The sequence below is a fragment of the Rhincodon typus genome, chromosome 1, assembly GCF_021869965.1.
Source record: "Rhincodon typus isolate 14 chromosome 1, sRhiTyp1.1, whole genome shotgun sequence".
In the NCBI taxonomy this organism is placed as follows: domain Eukaryota; kingdom Metazoa; phylum Chordata; class Chondrichthyes; order Orectolobiformes; family Rhincodontidae; genus Rhincodon; species Rhincodon typus.
In genome coordinates, this window is record NC_063332.1 from 62,877,847 (window position 1) to 62,899,456 (window position 21,610).

The 21,610-nt window shown below is 41.9% G+C and overlaps 1 protein-coding gene across 5 annotated transcripts in view; it reads right to left on the reverse strand.

Moving 5' to 3' along the window:
• Nucleotides 1–558: 558 nt before the first annotated feature.
• Nucleotides 559–21,610, reverse strand: part of LOC109920608 (cAMP-specific 3',5'-cyclic phosphodiesterase 4D-like) — a 997,263-nt gene continuing 976,211 nt past the window's right edge. For all 5 annotated transcript variants that reach the window (XM_048595692.1, XM_048595700.1, XM_048595706.1 and 2 more), the window contains 2 exons: nucleotides 942–1,054; nucleotides 559–576 (listed from right to left, as the gene is read on the reverse strand). In XM_048595692.1, coding sequence (XP_048451649.1) covers nucleotides 565–576; nucleotides 942–1,054 — 125 coding nt within the window. In that variant the 3' untranslated portion in view covers nucleotides 559–564. The remainder of the gene's footprint in view (nucleotides 577–941; nucleotides 1,055–21,610) is intronic.

Genomic DNA, 21,610 nt, shown 5'->3' on the forward strand with positions numbered 1-21,610 from the left:
TGGCCTTGTATTGTGATGTTGATATCCCTCAACCTTGGCACCTTACTAGAGAGGTGGCCAAATCCACATTGTCAATATGCCATTGTTTTCCACATAAAATGAGAACTTTATTTTACAGCCTATAAGTAACCTAAACAGATACGATTTACAAAAAATCAGGCTGGGAAACTCCTCTATGCTGAAATGAGCTTTACACAGAACACTTAGAAATAGCTGCGCTGTGATATTTATTGCAGTGTTAGACAATCAACTATATTTGCATTAATTCTTGGTACGTCACAGAATACAATCCATATATGATTCAATATATGAGACCAGATTGCCTAAATTGTAAATTTGTCTCAGGAAAACAGACACAAAAATGATCAACAGTAATTTAAATTATTCATTTGCAACAGGCTGGTGTTACGATTGTTGAAATTACTAACCCAAAACACATTCTTTTTATCTGAATGACAGAGGGTAAACAAGGCCTGCATTCATATAAAAAAAACTGTACCTGTTTTGTGTCTGTATTCTTACCTGGAAACATGCAGTATTTTGCTGCAGATACACTAATATGATTCAGGTTGATTCCTATGCAATAGACAGAACACAGAAACATTTGATCTTAGACGGTTGGTATGGGGAGTGGGCCACCAAATTGAGTCCTGACTTACTACGTGGATCGATTCTTGATGAGAGGGGTTCTTTTAATATTTGCAGAATATGACCGTGTAGTATTGCACAAGAGATATTTTATGCAGACATCTTTGCTACCTAGATCAGGCACATTTTGGTCACTCCTAATGCACAAACTTTTATAGGTTAGCCAGTGTGCATGCCCAAAACTTTTATTTATGAAGCTCAATGTTAAATCACAACAGACCTTATTTTCTTGCTGTCTCGGAGGTTATCAAAACAGATAAACTATTTGATAACCCGTAGCAACACAGTCTTACCTTGTTGGAGGCCATCTCACTGACAGAATTCCTGGTCTGCAGAGTCTCCAGCTGGTCCAGGCACCAGTCAAGCTCCTCCAGGGTCTCTGTTGCAAGTTTTTGGTAGGCCTCTTCTGCGAATAGACAGATGAATGGGAGTTCAGCTTTTGAACTTTTTACAGGGCTAGCAGTGATATTGTAAGGGTCCACCATGCCACACAAAGCCATGTTCGAATGACCAGAGCTCACACATGAGTTGTCCTTCATAATGTTTTCTCAACAACAAAAAAAACCTCTGAAAAATATCTCCCTTCTGTCGTCAAACCAAAGCAGCCACAATAGTTTGGTGATCTTCTTCTGGAGGAGAGGGAACACACAGTTGTACAGCCGTCAGTCAGAAACACAACATGATGAATGAAGAATTCTCTCTTTGTCCACCTTTCAGTCTACTGGTATTATTAAACCCAGAAATGAACACACTTATGCAGTCTGCAGAATATTTTCCAGAAAGTAGTAAAAGCCTTTATCCTGAGCCAGGTAGTTGAGTCAGTTTCCCACTGCCCATGAAAATCTCTCCATGACGATCTCAATATTTTTTCTAACCACACCAGTACTACACAGCTGGATGGATAAAGCCGTTTGGACGAACCAGTAAGTCCTCTCAATAGTCACTCATACAATGTACATTTCAGTTCGAACAAATAAGAAGAAAGAGGGTTTCCTGGTTTTGCTCAGTTTATGACATCTAAACTGTCACATCATTTTATGAAAATCTAATCATTTCCATCTTCCTAGCACTTCAGTCAGTTAGTGAACTCTTATGTGGCATCACACATTTAACAAAGTCTGACTCTTTCTTTGAACCACAACCAAAAGCGCTAGTACACTGTACAAGCAAGGGCCAGGCTGAACAGAAATCCTGGCGTAGATCTCCACAGAGGATCAGGACCTGGAAATGCTCCAGTGAGAGGTGTGGAAATAAAAAGAGATCAGGTTTCTATGAAATTACTTTCAATAAGAATTCAGGCATCAAACAGAGGATCAGTTTCCGAACATTCTATTTATTCTTGCTTTTTTGCATTGCGTAGAATTTGGAGAAATAATTTGCATGGGCAGAGGGCACATGCAAGAAAATCTTCACATTACCAAATAAAAGTTTACTTGGACGTGGCTCTGGGTCAGTGGTTCCATACTAGGAAATACGATTTTTAATCAAAAAGATGTTTAAATTTAAACTTCAATTTATATTTAACATGGTGAGGCTATAGCTACAGTGCATCTTGCATTACTCTAAAGCACAAAGTGTTTTGCAACAACACGAGATTTACAATATAGCTGTATTATCGGACTGCTTCCCCTGATTGAACGTTTGGAACTAAGAATGGGCTAGGCATCCTGTAACCTCCCAGTATTACTTCATCTTACTTACAGAGCAGGCAATGGCCTAGTGGTAATATCGCTGAACTGTTAATCCAGACACTCACATAATGTCCTAGGGATCTGGGTTTGAATCCTGCCACGGCAGACAGTGGAATTTGAATTCAATAAATATCTAGAATTAAGAGTCTAGTGAGGACTGTGAATGCGTTGTCAATTGTTGAAAAACCTCATCTGGTTCACTAATGTCCTTAAGGGAGGGAAACTGCCATCCTCACCTGGTCTGGACCACATGTGACTCCAGAAACACCAGCAGAGTGGTTGACTCTTAACTGCTGTTGGGACAATTAGGGACGGGCAGTAAATACTGACCCAGCCAGAGAACCCTCGTCTCATGAATAAATAAAAAAAATTAAGAATAAGCAGATTTGCTGAGTCCCAGCCGAAAGGCTGAGAATCCAAGAAGAAAAATTAGAAATTGCTGGAAATCTCAGCAGGTCTGGCAGCATCTGTGAACTGAAGGGGGGTCACTGGACCCAAAACGTTAACTCTGCTTTGTTTCCATGGATACTGCCTGACCTGTGAAGTTTTTCTCCCTGCAATTTCTGATGTTGTTTCTGATTTCCAGTATCTGCATTTCTTTGGCGTTTGGGGCTTTTGAATTGCAGCATCTGCTTGCTCCAAATAAGGTTATCGAGTGAAAGGTGTCAAATATTTAATTTGCCAAGAGCTTCCATATTCTGGTCCTCACATAAGGTCAAAACAGATAGATCTGGCATACCATTGGCTGCTTGTGGAACCCAGCCCAAAGTAACTGGATTGATTGCTGCCGGGACTACTGGAGAAAGAAGAATGTCAAATTTGCAGAAAACATTTCAGAAGTAATTTCCAGGAGAAACCTGACAAAGCTCCCAGCTCCTTTACCACAGCTCCCAAGGTAGTCACTGGCCTAGTGGTCCTTGGCAGATGCTCTTGCTCGATCACCAGAGACATCAGTGTTTACCATGACTTTTTTAATGAACAGGCCCCCTCCAAACCTTATAAAATATTGGCGCTAGCACCAGAGGTCCTGTGGAGGATCAGTTTCTGACAATGTTCAAGACAGAGATTGACAGATTTCAGGATATGAAGGACATTGAGGGAATACGTGAATTGCATTGGAAAATGGGGCTGAAGTAGAAAATGAGCCATGACCTTGTTGAATGATGGAATAGATTTGAGATGCCATATAGCCTAGTTCTGCTTGTATTTCCTACATTCCTATTAACATTGGGCTGACAAGTGGCAAGTAACATTCTCAGTACACAAATGCCAGGCAATGACCATCTCAAACAAGAGACAATCTAACCACTGGTCCTTGACATTTAATGATGTTACCATCACTGAATCCTCAATCATCAACATCCTGGGGATTATCATTGACCAGAAACTCAACTGGACTCGCCATATATAAACATTGGCTACAAGAGCAGGTCAGAAACTAGGAATACTGCAGCGAATAACTCACCTCCTGACTCCCCAAGGCCTGTCACCATAAACAAGGCACGAGTCAGGAGTGTGATGGAATACTCCCCACTTGCCTGGATGAGTGCAGCTCCTACAACACTCTAGAAGTTTGACATCATTCAGGACAGGGCAGCCTACTTAGCTAGCAGCACAACCATACGCATCCACTTCCTCCAACAACAACACTCAATAGCTATGTACTATCTACAGAATGCACTGCAGAAATTCACATAAAGATCCTTAGATAGCACCTTCCAAACCCATGACTACTTCCATCGAGAAGGATAGAGCAGCAGATATAAGGTAACACGACCACCTGCAAATACTCCTCCAAGTCACTGACTTTCCAACTTAGAAATATATTACCATTCCTTCAGTGTTACTGGGTCAAAATCTTGGAATTCCCTCCCTAAGGGTGTTCCATCCGACAACATATGGACTGGAGTGGTTCAAGAATGTAGCTCACTACCACATTCTGAACAGCAACTATTTTTTTCCTATTCATTTGTGGAATGTGGGTGTCGCTGGCTGGCTAGCATTTCTCGCCCATCCCTACTTGCCCTTGAGGAGGTGGTGGTGAGCTGCCTTCTTGAACCACTGCAGTCCACCTGACTCACGATGTCATTAGGGAGGGAATTCCAGGATTTTGACCCAGCAACAGCGAAGGAACAGCAATATATTTCAGAGTCAGGACGGTGAGTGGCTCAGAGGGGAACTTGCAGGTGGTGGTGTTCCCATACGTCTGCTACCCTTGTCCTTCTAGATGGAAGTGGTTGCGGGTTTGGAAGGTGCTGTCTGAGGATCTTTGGTGAATTTCTGCGGTACATCCCGTAGATAGTACACACTGCTGCTACTGAGTGCAGTGGTGGAGGGCATGGATGCTTGTGGATGTAGTGCCAACTAAGTAGGCTGCCCTGTCCTGAATGATGTAAACTTCTAGAGTGTTGTAGGAGCTGCACCCATTCCAGGCAAGGTATTCCATCACACTCCTGACTTGCGCCTTGTAGATGGTGGGCAGGCTTTGAGGAGTCAGGAGGTGAGTTACTCGCCGCAGTATTCCCAGCTTCTGACCTGCTCTTGTAGCCACTGTGTTTATGTGGTGAGTCCAGTTGAGTTTCTGGTCAATGCTAACCTCCAAGATGTTGATAGTGGGGGATTCAGTGATGGTAACAAAGTTGAATGCCAAGGGGTGATGATTAGATTGTCTCTTATTAGTGATGGTCATAGCCTGGCATTTGTGTGGCACAAAAGTCACCTGCCACTTGTTAGCCCAAGCCTGGATATTGTACAGATCTTGTGAACATGGACTGCTTCAGTATCCGAGGAGTCACAAATGATGCTGAACATTATGCAATCATCAGCGAACATCCCCACTTCTGATTTTATGGCGGATGAAAGGTCTTTGATGAAGCAGCTGAAGATGGTTGGGCCAAGGACACTACCCTGAGGAACTCCTGCAGAAATGTCTTGGAGCTGAGATGATTGACCTCCAACGAACATGACCATCTTCCTATGTGTCAGGTATGACTCCAACCACCAGAGAGTTTGCCCCCCCCAATACCCATTGATTCCAGTTTTGCTAGGGCTCCTTGATGCCACACTCATTTGAATGCAGCCTTGATGTCAAAGGCTGTCACTTTCACCTCACCTCTGGAATTCAGCTCTTTTGTCCATGCTTGAACCAACGCTGTAATGAGGTCAGGAGCTGAGTGGCCCTGGCAGAACCCAAACTGGGCGTCACTGAGCAGGTTATTGCTGAGCAGGTGCTGCTTGATAGCACTGTTGATGTCACCTTCCATCACTTTACTGATGATCGAGAGTAAACTGATGGGGCTGTAATTGTCGGATTGGATTTGTCCTACTTTTTACGTACAGGACATACTTGGGCAATTTTCAACATTGTCAGTGGTGTAGATCCCAGTGTTGTAACTGTGCTGGAACAGCTTGCTTACGGGAGCGGCAAGGTCTGGAGCACAAGTCTTCAGTACTATTGCCAGAATGTTGTCAGGGCCCGCAGCCTTTGCATTATCCAGTGTCTCCAACCATTTCCTGATATCACACGGAGTGAATCTAATTGGCTGAAGACTGGTATCTGTAATGCTAGGGCTCACTGAAGGAGGCTGAGATGGATCATCACTTCTGGCTGAAGATTGCTGCGAATACTTCAGCCTTATCTTTTGCAGCGATGTGCTGGGCTCTTCCATCATTGAGGATGGGGATATTTGTGGAGCCTCCTCCTCCAGTGACTTGTTTAATTGTCCACCACCATTCACGAGTGGATGTGGCAGGACTGCAGAGCTTAGATCTGATCTGTTGGTTGTGGGATCGCTTAGCTCTGTCTATCACTTGCTGCTTTCGCTGTCTGGCGTGCAAGTAGTCCTGTTTGTGGCTTCACCTGGTTGACACCTCATCTTCAGGTCTGCCTGTTGCTGCTCCTGGCATGCCCTCCTGCACTCTCCATTGAACTAGGGTCGATCCCCTGGCTTGATGGTAATGGTTGAGTGGGGAATATTCCAGGCCATGAGGTTATAGATTGTGATGGAGTACAATTCTGCTGCTGTTGATGCCTCACAGTGCCTCATGGATACCCAGTCTTGAGTTGCTAGATCTGTGTGAAGTCTGTCCCATTGAGCACGGTGATAGCGCCACTAAACACGATGCAAGTTTTTCTCAATGTGAAGGCGGGACTTCGTCTCCACAAGGACTGTGTGATGGTCACTCTTACTGATACTGTCATGGACAGATGCAACTGTAGCTGGGAGATTAGTAAGGATGAGGTCAAGTATGTTTCTCCCCCTTGTTGGTTCCCTCACCACCTGCCGCAGAGCCAGTCTAGCAGCTATGTCCCTTAGGACCCGACCAGCTCGATCAGTCGTACTGCTGCCGAGCCACTCTTGGTGGTGGACATTGAAATCCTCCACCCAGAGTACATTTTGTGCCCTTGCCATCTTCAGTGCTTCCTCCAAGTGTTGTTCAACATTGAGGAGTACTGATTCATCAGCTGAGGGAGGACGGTATGTGGTAATCAGCAGGAGATTTCATTGCCTGTGTTTAACCTGAAGCCACGAGACTTCATGGGGTCCGGAGTCAATGTGAGGACTCCTAGAGCAACATCCTCCCGACTGTAGACCACTGTGCCACTACTCTGCTGGGTCTGTCCTGCTGATGAGACAGGACATATCCAGGGATGGTGATGGTGGTGTCTGGGACATTGTCTGTAAGGTATGATTCTGTGAGGGTGACTATGTCAGACTGTTGCTTAACTAATCCGTGAGACAGTTTCTCCCAATTCTGGCACCATCCCCTAGATGTTAGTGAGGAGGGCTTTGCAGAATCGACAGGGCTGTTTCTGCCGTTGTCTTTTCCGGTGCCTAGGTCAATGCCAGGTGATCTGTTTGATCTTATTTCTTTGAGACTTTGTAGTGATTGGTACAACGGAGTGGCTTGCTCAGCCATTTCAGAGTTGACAGTCAATTGAGAGTCAACCACGTTGCTGTAGGTCTGGAGTCACATGTAGGCCAGACTAGGTAAGGATGGAAGTTTCCTTCTCTGGAGGACATTACTGAACCAGATGGGTTCTTCCAACAATCGACAATGATTTCATGGTGATCAGCAGATTCTTAATTCCAGACTTTTTTAATTGAATTCAACTTCCACCATCTGCTGTGGTGGGATGTGACCCTGGTTTTCTGGATTAAAAGTCTAGCAATAATACCACTAGGCCATGGCCTAGTGGTGATGGTGAAGGCCAGCCAGCGACAACCATGTCCAGTGAGTGAATTTAAAAACCAAAATTCCTCACCTCTCAGGTAGTTATGGCTCAATGGCTAACTGAGCTTTGTTACTGCAATCTGACAGAAAGGAGACAAAACTCATCTTTTGCAGCAACACAGTAACAGGTACCACTTAACTGATAGTCTGTTTTATACTCCATCTATCCACTTTGAGCGACCGCCTAAGCCTAATTTAACTCCCAATATATTTTTAACATCAATCTTCAAAATCACTGTGCAGGAGTACATTGTGCCCATATGTCAATACACTTGGCCTGATTTTAACCCTGCCTACCTAATGGGAGGGGAATGTGTCAATGCTTAAAATGGCAGTAGAATACCATATTTCCTTCCCAAAATGTTTGCATCTCAGATCATTTTAAGAATAATGTTTCTGGCAACAGGGCTGTCTGCCTCAGGCAAATAAGGTCTCCTAAACAGTTAAATGTCAAGTGGCAGGATGCAATGATGAAATCCAGACCCCAAAGCAATCTTTCACATATACCAAACAGAAAAAAACGAAAGAAGCGTGAATGCTGGTAATCAGAAACAGAAGCAGAAATTGCTGGAAAAGCTCAGCAGGTCCAGCAGCATCTGACAAAATTCTGAAGAAGGGTCACCGGACCTGAAATGCTAACTCTGCTTTCTCTCCACAGATGCTGCCAGACAAGCTGAATTTTTCCAGCAATTTCGGTTTTTGTTCTTGCATTTATGCTAGTAGCCAGTTCTAACAGCACGGTGGTTTGTGGAAGGACAAAGATTACTGAACTCAGGACAACAGCTTTAGCTGGTCAAACACCATGTAAGCTCAGTCAGGTATATGGAGTCATAGAGATATACAGCATGGAAACAGACCCTTTGGTCCGACTCATCCATACCGACCAGATAGCCGAGATAAATCTAGTCCCATTTGCCAGCATTTGGCCCATGTCCCTTGAAACCCTTCCTATTCATGGACCCATTCAGATGCCTTTTAAATGTAAAGCCTCCAGTTCCTCTGGCAGCTCATTCCATACATGCACACCTTCTGCATGAAAAAGTTGCCCCTTAGGTCCCTTTTAAATCTTTCCCCTCTCACTTTAAACCTATACCCTCTAGTTTTGGAATCCCCCACCCCAAGGAAAATACCTTGTCTATTTACACTATCCATACCCCTTCATGATTTTATAAACCTCTATAATGTCACCCCTCAGCCTCCGATGCTCCAGGGAAAACAGCCCCAGTCTATTCAGCCTCTCCCTGTAGCTCAAACCTTACAATCCCTGGCAACATCCTTTTAAACCTTTTCTGAACCTTTTCAAGTCTCACAACATCCTTCCTATAGCAGGGAGACCAGAATTGCACACAGTATTCCAATATCAGCCTAACCAATGTCCTGTACAAGTGCAACATGACCTCCCAACTCCTATACTCAGTGCACTGACCAATCAAGGCAAGCATGTGAAATGCCTTCTTCACTTTCCTGACTACCCTGCGATTCCACTTTCAAGGAACTATGAACAATGCAATTGCATGTTCTAAAGAGGGCAAATATGACAGAGATCTAGCTGTATGTGAGCAATGACTGCTTCATTGCCTGAGAAGATTTCAGTGGTATTGCACACTTTGTAATCATCAATAAACATCTCCACCTCTGACTTTATGATGGAGGGAAGGTCATTGATGAAACAGCTGAAGATGGTTGGGCCTAGGACACCAACCTGAGGAACTCCTGTGAAGATGTCCTGAGACTGAGATATCTGACCTCAAATAGCCATCACCATTTTCCTTTGTGCCAGCTATGACACTGACCAATGAAGAATATTTCTCTGATTCTCACTGACTTCAGTTTTGCCAGGACTCACTGATGCCATACTCAGTCAAATGTAGCCTTGACAGCAAGGGCAGTCAGTCTTACCTCATCTCTGGCATTCAATACTTGTGCCCATGATTGGACCAAAGCTGTAATGAAGTCTAGATCTACGTGATCCTGAAGGAATCCATATTGACCACTAGGTTCAGCTGTATTAGAGCTGCTTGATAGCATTGCTGCTGATATCGCTTATCACTTTGCTGATAATTGAGAACAGAAAATGGGGTGGTAATTAGTCAATTTTAATTTTGCCTTTTTTTTGGCAAACAACACATACTTGTGCAATTTTCTACATTGACAGGTAGACGCCAACGCCATCACGGAATAACTTGACCAGGGACCCAGCTCGTTCTCGCGTATCTTCAGCACTGCAGTTTGAATAGTGTCAAGTTGTCTAGTCTTTGCAGCGTCCAGTACGCTAAACTGCTTCTGGATTCACGAGGAGTGAGTTGAATTGGCTGATATTTTTGATTCTGAGGATCTTAGCTGAAAGTCAAGATGAATCATCCACTCAGCATCTTCTGGCCGAAGACAGTTGCAAATCGTTAAAACTTGCGCTTCATACTGACATCCTGGCATCTGCCATTATTCTGGAGGGAGATCTTTATGCAGCCTCACTCTTCTGTTAATTTTTAATTGATTACTACCATTCATAACTGGATGTGGCAGGACAGCAGATTTTTGATTTACTCCTCTGACTGGGGGACAAGCGAGGTAGTGGTGCAGGGCACTATAAGGCAGACCACCTCCATCACAATATATCAAAACTATATGTCCAAAGGGAAATTAAGCATGTTATTGACTTTTACACTGTTACTGAAGACTTCTTTTTTGAACCACACAGTCTTCGTGCTGGTTCACCACTAAATTCCTGTCATTATTTAGTACTTTCATGCGTAACAGTGGCTCAAAGTGGGAGTTTCTTTTGGTAACAGGTACCTTGTAAATGCGTCATAAAATAATTAGGTAAAACGCAGTAAAATTGCCCAGTAATTTGACCTTCTTTCCTTTATATGGCAAGTTACTATTAGAAACATCTCAGCATTAAAGACTTCTTTGTAAAAACAAAATGTAAACTGCTTTTCACAGCATTTGCATTGAAGTTTAGTGGATATGTAATGTTATTTGGATATTTTAAATAAAAGAATGTTGTTTGTGGAGGAGAAGTGGTCGAGAATTGATTCTTTTGAATTTAAAGTGAAATCAAAATAAATCCATTGGTCTGTTTGTCCACTGCCTTAGACTACTGCAAGCAGGGAGCACTGCTGGCGAGTGACGTAGCTTCATACCAAATGAAATGCAGTTACCACGATAACAGTAAAAACAAACACCTACTTTCCTGCTTCAGTAACAAGAGATACCTTACACGAGCAAACACTGAGTGACAGTAATCAGCACAGGCTGCCGTTGAATAAATTGCTGAACAAGTTTGAAAATAAGAGAGATGAATTTTTATGCATATTTCTTGATGGATGTATGACAATTCCAGATGTGTAACCTAAACAAAATAAAAGTACACCTTGCAAGAATATATATGTGCTGATCTCCCAGGCTGTGGTTTGCTTGGAGTTTGATGTTTATGCCTCTTGACATCGTGGTGTCATAAAGCTTCAGATTTCAGCTATCCCCTCCATTACCGGCAACAGATCTCAGCACAGCAACATTTCTCTTCTAAATCCTCCTACTCAATAAATCATCTAAATCTCTTCTTCCCCCGAACATCATTGTAAATTGTCCATTCAGGTCAATTTTTCTCTTCTTGTCCTCTTTCCCTCATCCAATATGATATCTCATCCAAAAATGTCTCTGCTTCCTGAGGTTCACTAACGACACCGAACAATTTCACTATAAGAGAATTTTTCTTCCCTCCCACCACATGCTGGCCTTCAAAAGTATTTCAACTTTGTATCCAGAGATTCTCTGTCTTATCCCTGAGGAATGAACTCCTGCATGTGTACATATAAGGACAGCTGTTGGTTAAAATCATGGCTCTCTCTATTGTCAGTTTATGTGCCATTACAAACGTCCTCAAAGGTTCATATTCATATCATTGTTCTCACCCCTCTGATAATGAATTCTAGTGCTTTTAAAAGTTAAAAAAAAGGATGGTTTGCCCTCTTTTTCACTTCTGTTGTCTCTCCCCCTTCATTCCAAATTCATATCTTTCCTCTTGCACTTGTTTCTCAATATATCGTAATTTCTTGATCTCCCATTATTTAATTATCCAGAGGCATTTCATTGTTTTCAGAAGTGGCACACTGCCACTAAACTAGCAAGTCAAGGACGTGAGGCCTTACTGTAAACTTCACCTTTCTTACCAGTCTGACACTTCAAGTAAAGGAAAAACACGCATTTATATAGCACCTTTCACAACCCCGAGATATCCCAAAATGTTTTACAGCGAAAAGCCAATAAAGTAATTTCCAAATGTTGTCAGTTTTGTAATGTGGGAGACACATCAGCTAATTACACATAGCAAGCACCTTAAAACCTCAATGTGATATTGACTAGAAAACTTGTTCCCATGTTGTTGCTTTACATATAACATTGATCAAAATACCAGACAGATGTCCTTTGCTCTTCCTGAAATAGTGTCAAGGCACTATTGATAACGATCTGAGAGGGAAGATAGGGTGGATGTTGAGAGGTAGTATCTCCTGGCTGGAAGTTCTAGAACTAGCCGGCACAGTCTCAGGATACGGGGTTGATGAGATTTGGCTAAAATTAGGAAAAAAAAAAATCACTTCTTCCCAAGCAGTTCAGAACAATTTAAGATTATCAGTCAGACACCCCAAACATGATTAAGTTGTGATTTAAGTTGCTAAATTTTACATACATTCACAAAGGCCCTGTTATTTGTAGGCAAAGTAAATATGTCCACATTTTGCAACTTTTTCAATGAGGAAAGGGCAGCCTATCCCTGTTCCATTCCCAATATCCATTTTAGCAATATTTAAGTTCTATACTTAAACCAGGCAATTACTTTCCCAGGGTATTGTGGGGGTACTCAGTCATTCAGTATATTCAAAAGCGAGATTCATAGATGTTTCGACTCTAAAGGAATGAAAGGATGTGGGGCTAGAGCAGGAAAGTGGAAATGAAATTAAAGATCAGGTATGATCTTATCAAATAATAGGACAAGCTCAAGGGGCTGAATGGTCTACTCCCTACATCTGCTCCTACTTCCTTTGCTCATTCGATGAACCAGTGTCAGCATGACAGAACAAACAGCCTTCTCATGCAATGTAACTCTTCTGTGATTCTTATGTTCTCACGAGAGACTGAACTAAGACTTTGACAGATGCATGAACTGATTTCCACAGCAAATGAAATGTGAGGTCTGCAAACTACTCTGGCACACACACCTCTTTTTCTTCTCAAGTTCATTTTCCGCTGAAGCTTCCTTCGATGATCTATTGATCATTTTCACATCAGTCTGACTTAAACGTAGTAGTTGCAGGATACAGACTTTTCAAAATTTGCCCACCATATCTCACAAATGACAGACTCAAATATCTTGACAAATTGAAAATAATGTTACTAAGAGCTATACTGTGATGAAGGGGAGGTGATGGCCTAGTGATATTATCGCTGGACTGTTAATCCAGAGACCAAGATAATGTTCTGGGGACCCGGGTTCGAATCCCGCAATGGCAGATGGTGGAATTTGAATTCAATAAATATCTGGAATTAACAATCTAATGGTGACCGTGAATCCATTGCCAATTGTTGGAAAAACCCATCTGGTTCACTACTGTCCTTTAGGGAAGGAAATGCCATCTTTACCTGGTCTGGCCTATATGTGACTCCAGACCCACAGTAATGAGGTTGACTCTGAACTGCCCACTGGCAATTAGGGATGGGCAATAAATGCTGCCTAGCCAGCGATGCCCTCATCCCGTGAATGAATAAAGAAAAAAATGAAATGTCATGGACTTAGTTTTAAATAAATTATTTTAATTAATATTCTCTTTATTTCAATTTTTATTTTGCCATGAATAATAACAGTGAGCTTAAGGATGCTTATCTATGCAATCTTCAGACAATGTCTCTGAATGCAGCGATAGATAGTGCACTGAATCATATTCAATATTGTTTTCCCTTCCCATACTGTCAAAGATAACCTGTGAACGATAGCTGCACATTTATACATAATTATTTTTTCTTGAAATAACAAGTTCATAAAGAATAAGAACAGGCCATAATTACCCAGTGAACCTGCTCTTACCATGAGGCTACCATAAATAGATTTCAATTATGAGGCAATTTCTACTCAGCTCTGCTGTTGTACCAGGAAATCAGGCAGGGGAAATGTTGATTTAGGCAAATTGCTTGCTGTGGTGAAGGTTTGAAATACCAGGGGACACAAGAAAAAAATGAGGAAGTTAGGAGCAAGAAAAGAAATGGAACATTTTCACCCAAAGGCTGAGAGCTGTTTTTCAAAGAAACGAGACTTTTTTTAAACTCACTAGCATCATCTGTCTCTGTTCCTGCTTCATTTCATCTGTGACTGAAATGCTCAGATATGACTTTGTTACCCTAGACTCCACTATTCCAACATACACCTGGCTGGTCTTCCATGTTCTATCCTCCAAAAACTCAAAATCATTTCAAACTCAGCAGCGTGCAATTAATTTGCATTCTAACTTGCAACACAGTCCATCCACCTATCACTACTGCGCTCACTGACTACTATTTACACCTGTTCAAGCAACACCAAGATTTTAACCTTCTCATCTCTGTTTTCCCATTTCTCCATGTCATTGGCCCCTTGTCATCATCATAATCTCTTTGAACCTCATATCACTCTGAAATACCTACGCTTCTCCAATTTCAGGCTAAGTATCTCTGACTCCACAAACTGCAGCCATGCTTTCAGATACCAAGGCCTTAAGCTCTGGCAATTTCTCCCTAAGTCTCTCCAGCTCAATTTTCTCCCTTAAGGCACTTCTAAAACCTACTTTATGGCCAAGGCTTTGGTCACATGTCCTTAATGTCTCCACATGAATCAGTGTGGATCATAAGATAATGCTCCTGCAAAGTGCCTTGGAATTTTTTTTTATCGTGGTAAAGGTGCTGTAAAAAATACAATCTGTTTTATAGAAAAGCAAATGAACATAAAGATACGGTGGGGTCGATTGTTCATGGTTTAGTCAGTAAAAGAGGGAAACAGTTGAGAAACTGAAGCTCTATTGGCGTTCCTGAAATCCGTAATCACTCTGTGTTAGCTCAGTTGGCTGGATGGCTGGTCTCTGATGGAGAGCGGCACCAACAATGAGGTTTCATTTCCTACAGTGGCTGAGGTCACCATGAAAGTTCTCCCTTCCCAGCTTTGCCCCTTGCCTGAGGTGTGGTGACCCCCTTAGGTTAAACTCACCACTAGTCATCTCTCTCTCTAATGAGAGAGCAGCCCTATGGTCCTCTGGGACTACGGCGACTTTAATAACTCAACTGAACATCATCATGTAGTTTGAAGCACTGCTTAACAGCTTTCTGGCATTAGCTAGGGAACAGATTTTTTGCCCATGCAACTGTCCAATGCAGAAGACATATCCTCCTGGAAAATGTGCAAAGTAAGACAATATTTCATTACTATATTTGAAAAAGCAACCTGTTTAATGTTTGCAAATATGCAGCTAAATACTTTTGACATGTTACGCTTGTTGGTTAATGATAATGCATTGCTTGATTAAGTAACAAGAATATCGAATTGTTCCATACTTTCGCTTTAATCTGGTCAAAGCTGCAAATACTGCAAATGGTCACAACCATTTGACATACTGACCTCCAAAGGGAAGGATTAGAACTAGAAAATGAAACACATGTACTACACAGCAGCTTCAGTGATGTGAGGAACATGCTGCTATAGCAGGAGGTTCATTAACATGCCCAGTGAGAAACAGGAGGCTGGAAGAACACAACAGGCCAGGCAGCATCTGGAGGAAAGGAGCAGTCAATGTTTCAGATATCAGCCTTCTTCAGAACTCTCCAGTCAAAGAAGGCAAATACCTGAAATGTTGACTGCTCCTTTTCCCTGGATGCTGCCTGGCCTGCTGTGCTCTTTCAGCCTCCTGTTTGTCTACCTTAGGTTCCAGCATCTGCAGTTTTTTTTGTCTGCAACATACTCAGCGAAGCTTTCAAAGCCAGTTCTGTGTCAGTTTCCAAGTATCTGATAACACGCTTGTTCTGTTTGAATACACAATGGTCCCAAACATCTGCTTATTCACAAAAGACAACTGAAACTGCAATATGATGATAATAATTGTTTATTGTCTGGTAAAATGTGTTAAGATTGAAAGCACACACTTTTCTCCTGTGACAATCTCTTCAGAAACTTTGATTATCTTGTGTTTATTTTGAATTGCAATGTTAAAGCATACATAGAGTAATAGTGAAGATGTCCTGTTTACCCTATTTAAATGAGTAAGAGCTACTGATGTGAGGAATAAAGCACGGTATGTATTTGTCTACATTGTTTATTGTACATTCTACTTACATTATACAAAACAGGATTATTGTTTACAATTATCCCCATGACTAGCAGTTGCAACGGGTGCTATGTTACTTCCTGAGATGCTATAGGCCGTGTCACTGACTACATTTTCACTGATCTTTCTAAGCTTACATTAAATCAGGTCAGTTCTGGGAAGAGAAGCTGGACCTCAGTTACGACAAAAACAAATCATCACTTAGAAAGGTTATATTTGGGTTACAGGGAAAGAAACTGGGCAGTATTTCCTGTTCCTTATACTCCACTACCAAAACAAATGACCTAATTCAGCTTATTTTCCTGTAAGGCATCAATAAAATTCTAAAAGCATTTTTGTACAAAATATATTAGTTTAATCTATCTTCGTGCACAGTTTTGGACGTTCTTTCGTTCCTTTTTTTCCTGAAGGACTGTAGTCATCCTGGTGTACAGTTCCATTGACAATGGGAGTGATTCAACTATACTTTTGCAACAAACTGCTCTTCAGGTACATAGCTTCTGATTTAAGAGCCACTAGGCTGTTTAATATTTTCTGGCTAGGCCAGGATTTACTACCCATCTGTAGTTTCCCTTGAGAAGGTAGTGGTGAGCTGCCATTTTGAACCACTGCAGTCCATGTGACGTAAATACACCCAGAGTGCTGTTAGCAAGGGAGATACAGAATTTTAAGGAGTGACAATGCAATTCAAAGTTAGGAAGGTAAGTAGCTTGGAGGAGATCTTGCAGGTGGTGGTTCCCCTATGTACCTTGGCTTGTTAGCGCAGAGACATCGCGAGTTTGGTGCTGTAATAGAAGCCTGGATGAGTTTTTCCAGTGCCCCTTGTAGATGGTACACATTGCTGCCACTGTCCATTGGTGTTTGAGGAAGTGAGTGCTAAAGATACAAGAGGGGGTGCCAATTCTATCATATTCCTGACTTGTGTCTTATGGATGGTGGTCAGGATTTGAGGATTCAGGACGTGAGTCACTACCTGCAGAAATTGCAGCCTCTAATTCAGTCCTACATACCACAATAGCTATGTGGTTGGTCCAGTTCAGTTTCTGGTCAATGGTACCCCTAAGGATGTTGATGGTAAGGATTCAGTGACGGTAATTGCAGTGAATGTTAAGGAGGGACGGTTAGATTCTCTCTTGTTGGAGATGGTCATTACCTGGCACTTGTGTAACTTAGATATTACTTCACCTAACAGCCGAAGAGTGGATGTTGTCCAGGTCTTGCTGCATTTTGAAACAGACTGTTCCAATATCTGAGGAGTTGTGAATAGTATTGCACACTGTACAATAATCACTAAGTATCTCTACCTGATCTTATGATGGAGGAAAGGTCATTAATGATGCAGCTGAAGATGCTTGCGCCTAGGATACTATCCTGAGGAACTCCTGCAGAGATGTACTGAAGCTGAGATGATTGGCCTCCAACAACCGCAACCATTTTCCTTTATGCCAGGTATGACTCCAACCATCAGAGAGGTTTCCCCTGATTCCCATTGAGTCCAGTTTTGCTATGGCCCCTGGATGCCATACTCAGTCAAATGCTGCCTTGGTGTCAGGGGCAGTAACCCTCAACTCATACAAAATAGAAATAGGAGCAGAAGTCGATCCGTTTGTGTTCCGAATCCCACATTCCCGTTTACCATTGATTGTCCTTGATTCCCCTGTCAAACGAGAATCTATCCACTTCTATTTTAAACTTATACAATGACCCCACTTACACTTTAGAAGGCAGAGGGTTCTACATTTGCACAACTCTCTGAAAGAAAAAAAATTCTTCTCATCTCTATCTTGAAAGGATGATCCCCAATGTTAAAACAGTCAGCCCTAGTAATGGATTGACCCATAAGAGGAAACACACTTTCCCTGTCCAGGTTGTCAAGATTATTTATAATCGTATAAATTTCAATCATCTCTGCTCACTCTTCAAAATTCCAGTAAAATTAAGGTCAGTCAGTCCAACCTTTCCTCATAACACAACCTGCTCATTCCAGGTATCAATCTAGCAAACCTCCTCTGAAACACATCCAATGCTTTTATATCCTTCCTTAAATAATACTCAAACTACACACAGGATTCAAGATGTGGTCTCACAAGTATCCTGTATAACTGAAGCATTACATGTTTACTCTTATGTTCAATTCCTCTCAAAATAAAGCACAGCATCCCATTAGCTTTCTTGATTACATGTCTGTATGCTAACATTTTGTAACTCATGCACCTCATTCCCTCTGTACATTAGAATTCTGCTGTTATTCTCCATTTAAGGAATACTTTGCTCTTTTGTCTTTCCTAACAAAGTGAATAACTTCGCATTTTCCCACATAATACTCCATCTGCTAATTATTTTAACCACTCAACCTACTTATATCTATCTGCGACTTCGTGATGTCTTTTTCACCTTCCTACTTATCTTTGCATTGTTGTGAACTTAGCTGCCATGCCTTTGCCCCTCTCATTTAAATAATTGATATAAATTGTAAGAAGTTGAGGGACAAGCACAGATACCTGTGGGATTCCACTGGTCATGTCCCGACAGTCAGACAAGGACCTGTTTATGCAAACTCTCTGTTTTTTGCCAAGTAGTTAATGTTCTAACTATGCTAATACATTACCTCCTACACCATGTGATATTAATTTCTGCAGTGACCTTTCATGTGGCACCTTATCAAATTCCTTCTGCAAATCTGACTGTAGCATGACTACAGGCTCCTCTTTATCCACAGGGCATGGAACTCCTTCAAAGAACATTAAGAAATTGGTTAAATATCATTTCTGTTTGAAGAAACCATCCTGACTCTTCCTGATTACCTTGCAATTTTCTATGTCTGCAGTTATAACCTCTTTAAAGATTGATTCTAACGTTTTCCTCACCACTCACTGTATCTGTGCATTTATTGGCTGTCTAAGACACACAAAAGTGGCACCTTTTTACACCCTGTCTTAATTATGACTGATTCTGCACAGCACGACCTGGCCAAGCTGGTTGGGCAATTTGCTACAACTAACCTGAAGCAGGTTTTCCATATACACAGTGAAGGATTCCACTTGCAGAGACCATGCAGGACTTGCACTTTAACAGCAATGCAGCATCAATTTGCTCAATTGACATTTCAAACCTAATCACCAACAAACCCCTCAAGGAAGCCTGTCAGTGACTGCCAATGAAATTCCATTCTCAGTTGCAGACACAAAACATTCAGTACATGTTAAGCATGCCCTGTATACTTTATAAGCTATGAATGTTGATTTGATTTGATTTGATTTATTGTTGTCACATGTACCTAGGTAAAGTGAAAAGTTTTGTTTTACATGCAGTACAGGCAGATCATACCATACAAAGTGTGTAAGGGTAATAGAAAAGAGCGAAGAATACAATGTCACCGCTGCAGAGAAGGTGTACAAAGAGTGAGATCAACTTTTAAATTTAAAATCTGAGAGGTCCATTCAAAGATCTGATAATAGCGGGGAAGAAGTTGTTCGTGAATCTGTTGGTACATGTGTTTAAGCTTTTGTATCCTTCTGCCTGATGGAAAAGGTTCGAAGAGATTATAACCAGGGTGGGAGGGGTCTTTGATCATGTTGGCTGCCTTCCTGAGGCAGCAAGAAGTAAAAATGGAGTCAATGGGTGGAAAGTTGGCTTATGTGATGGACTAGGCTGTGTTCACAACTCTCTGCAGTTTCTTACTGTCTTGGACAGAGCATTTGCCATACCAAGCCTTGATGCAAACAGATAGAATGCTTTCTATGGTGCATCTATAAAAATTAGTAAGTGTCTTTATGGAATGTTGACTTCAATGTCTAAGAACCTCAATGACTTAAGGAATAGAGAGGACATTCCACAATAAAAGAAATTTTGGGACTATTTAAAATTTACACATGAAAGAACAATTGCAAAATATTGACCTCACCTCAGGGCTTCACAAGCAAGTTACAAAATACTCAGACTTTCTTCTAGTGTTATGGTATCTTCTCTGTTCCTCTGTGAAGTAATCAGTAAATACACAAATATCTGCTTTTCTCCTAGAAATTACCGGGAAATTCCAGGGGACTCCAAGAGGAGGAAACCCTTGTTACACCTCACTGGGGTAGCACTGGAAATTGTTATTGCTGGATCTGTTGCAAAAGTTAAAGATTTCAAAATGTATGTACAATTCCCCAATTTACTGTCTTTTTGACGTACATTGATATAAAGAACAGACCATGATTTCTGTGCTTGACAAGAATTACCATTTATTTCAAAAAGATTGTTCTAGCGACTGATGGATAGGCAATAATGAACTGTCAACATGTAACTCTACTACTTTAACCACTAATCCATTTTTAAAACACCATCTCGACATACAAGTATGAACAGATAGAGGCTGACACAATAAAGATTGATGTTACGGGTGGAGAGAAGGATTAAGAAAGCAGTTTAGTGGTCCCTGCCCACAGAGTTCACTACGATGATCCTTTACTGATCAGAACACTGCTTCTGGATCTTCCTTCCTCAAGGACTTTCACTTATCTGCTCAAAGCTCAAGGTGATTGGTTTGCCCTATGTAAGAGTCTCTGAATTATCAATTAAAAGTCACAGCTCACAGCAACTGATGAGGGGAAATAACCAGCTGTCTCCAGGCTCGAGATCTTGTATTACCATTCAGGCAAAACAGCTCCTTGTTTCTCCAAAGGTCTGATGACTGTCTGATACTGAACATTCACACCCTCATGTTTTTAGATACTTGGGAGCCAGTTATGTTGTTGTAGACAGGCAAGAGGCTTTGTCATTGATAAATAGCTGCTAGTCCACAGACCAGTCAGCTAAATGGTGCCAGCCAAATCTCCATTTCCAGATTTTTCCAGGTTTTCCTCACGTTTGAAATCACAATCTCATAAGCAGCACTTGCAATGAGTGTCAGGTAATTTGCTTTTGAAAAGTGCAGCAATCCTTCAACAATCCATGGCTTTTAAACCAGTCCTTTTCCCGTTTCAATTCACAAACAAAAATACAGAGAAACAAAAAAAAAGTAGTTTCTATGCCTTCACCATCCACACCAATGAATAGCGGAAGTTGTTCATACTTGGTGATAAGTCTCTATCTGCAGGGGGTTATACTTCAGCATTGGAGTTGGGGGGGGGTGCGCTGCGTGGGGAAGAGTTACCAAGTAGCCTTTAACTAGCAAACAAAGGCCTCAACTGGCTCACTGGGGAGTAGGCCTCTTGATGCCTCTCCTGCAATGGGTAAAATGCCAGTTGGAGTGCAGGTAGTACCTGGTAGCCATGGCTAATTATACATCTACCCGAGTTGCCAATCTGCTTCTGGGCAGTGGTAAATTCAGCCCTATGATGCAGTGACAGTCTTGATGAGACTTATTATTCTCTTGAGGCTCATCTCAATCCACATGGACAAGGAGAACCACGACTTCGACTGGGACAACACCAAGATCCTGGGACAGGCTAGGCAGAGACAAGCATGAGAATTCCTGGAAGCATGGCACTCCATGAAGCAGACTATTAATAAACATAATTGAACTCGACCCCATATACATTCCACTACGGAGGAAACCCGGAAGTGAGGCAATCCATTGCAACGGACGCCAGCGTTTAAAAGCCAGGCGGGAAAACACACTGACGCTTCATCAGAGGCTGCATTGAGGATGTTACCAGCTAATAACAAAATGTCTGCGGAACAACAAACCAGCTCGGCCAGTCAACCAAC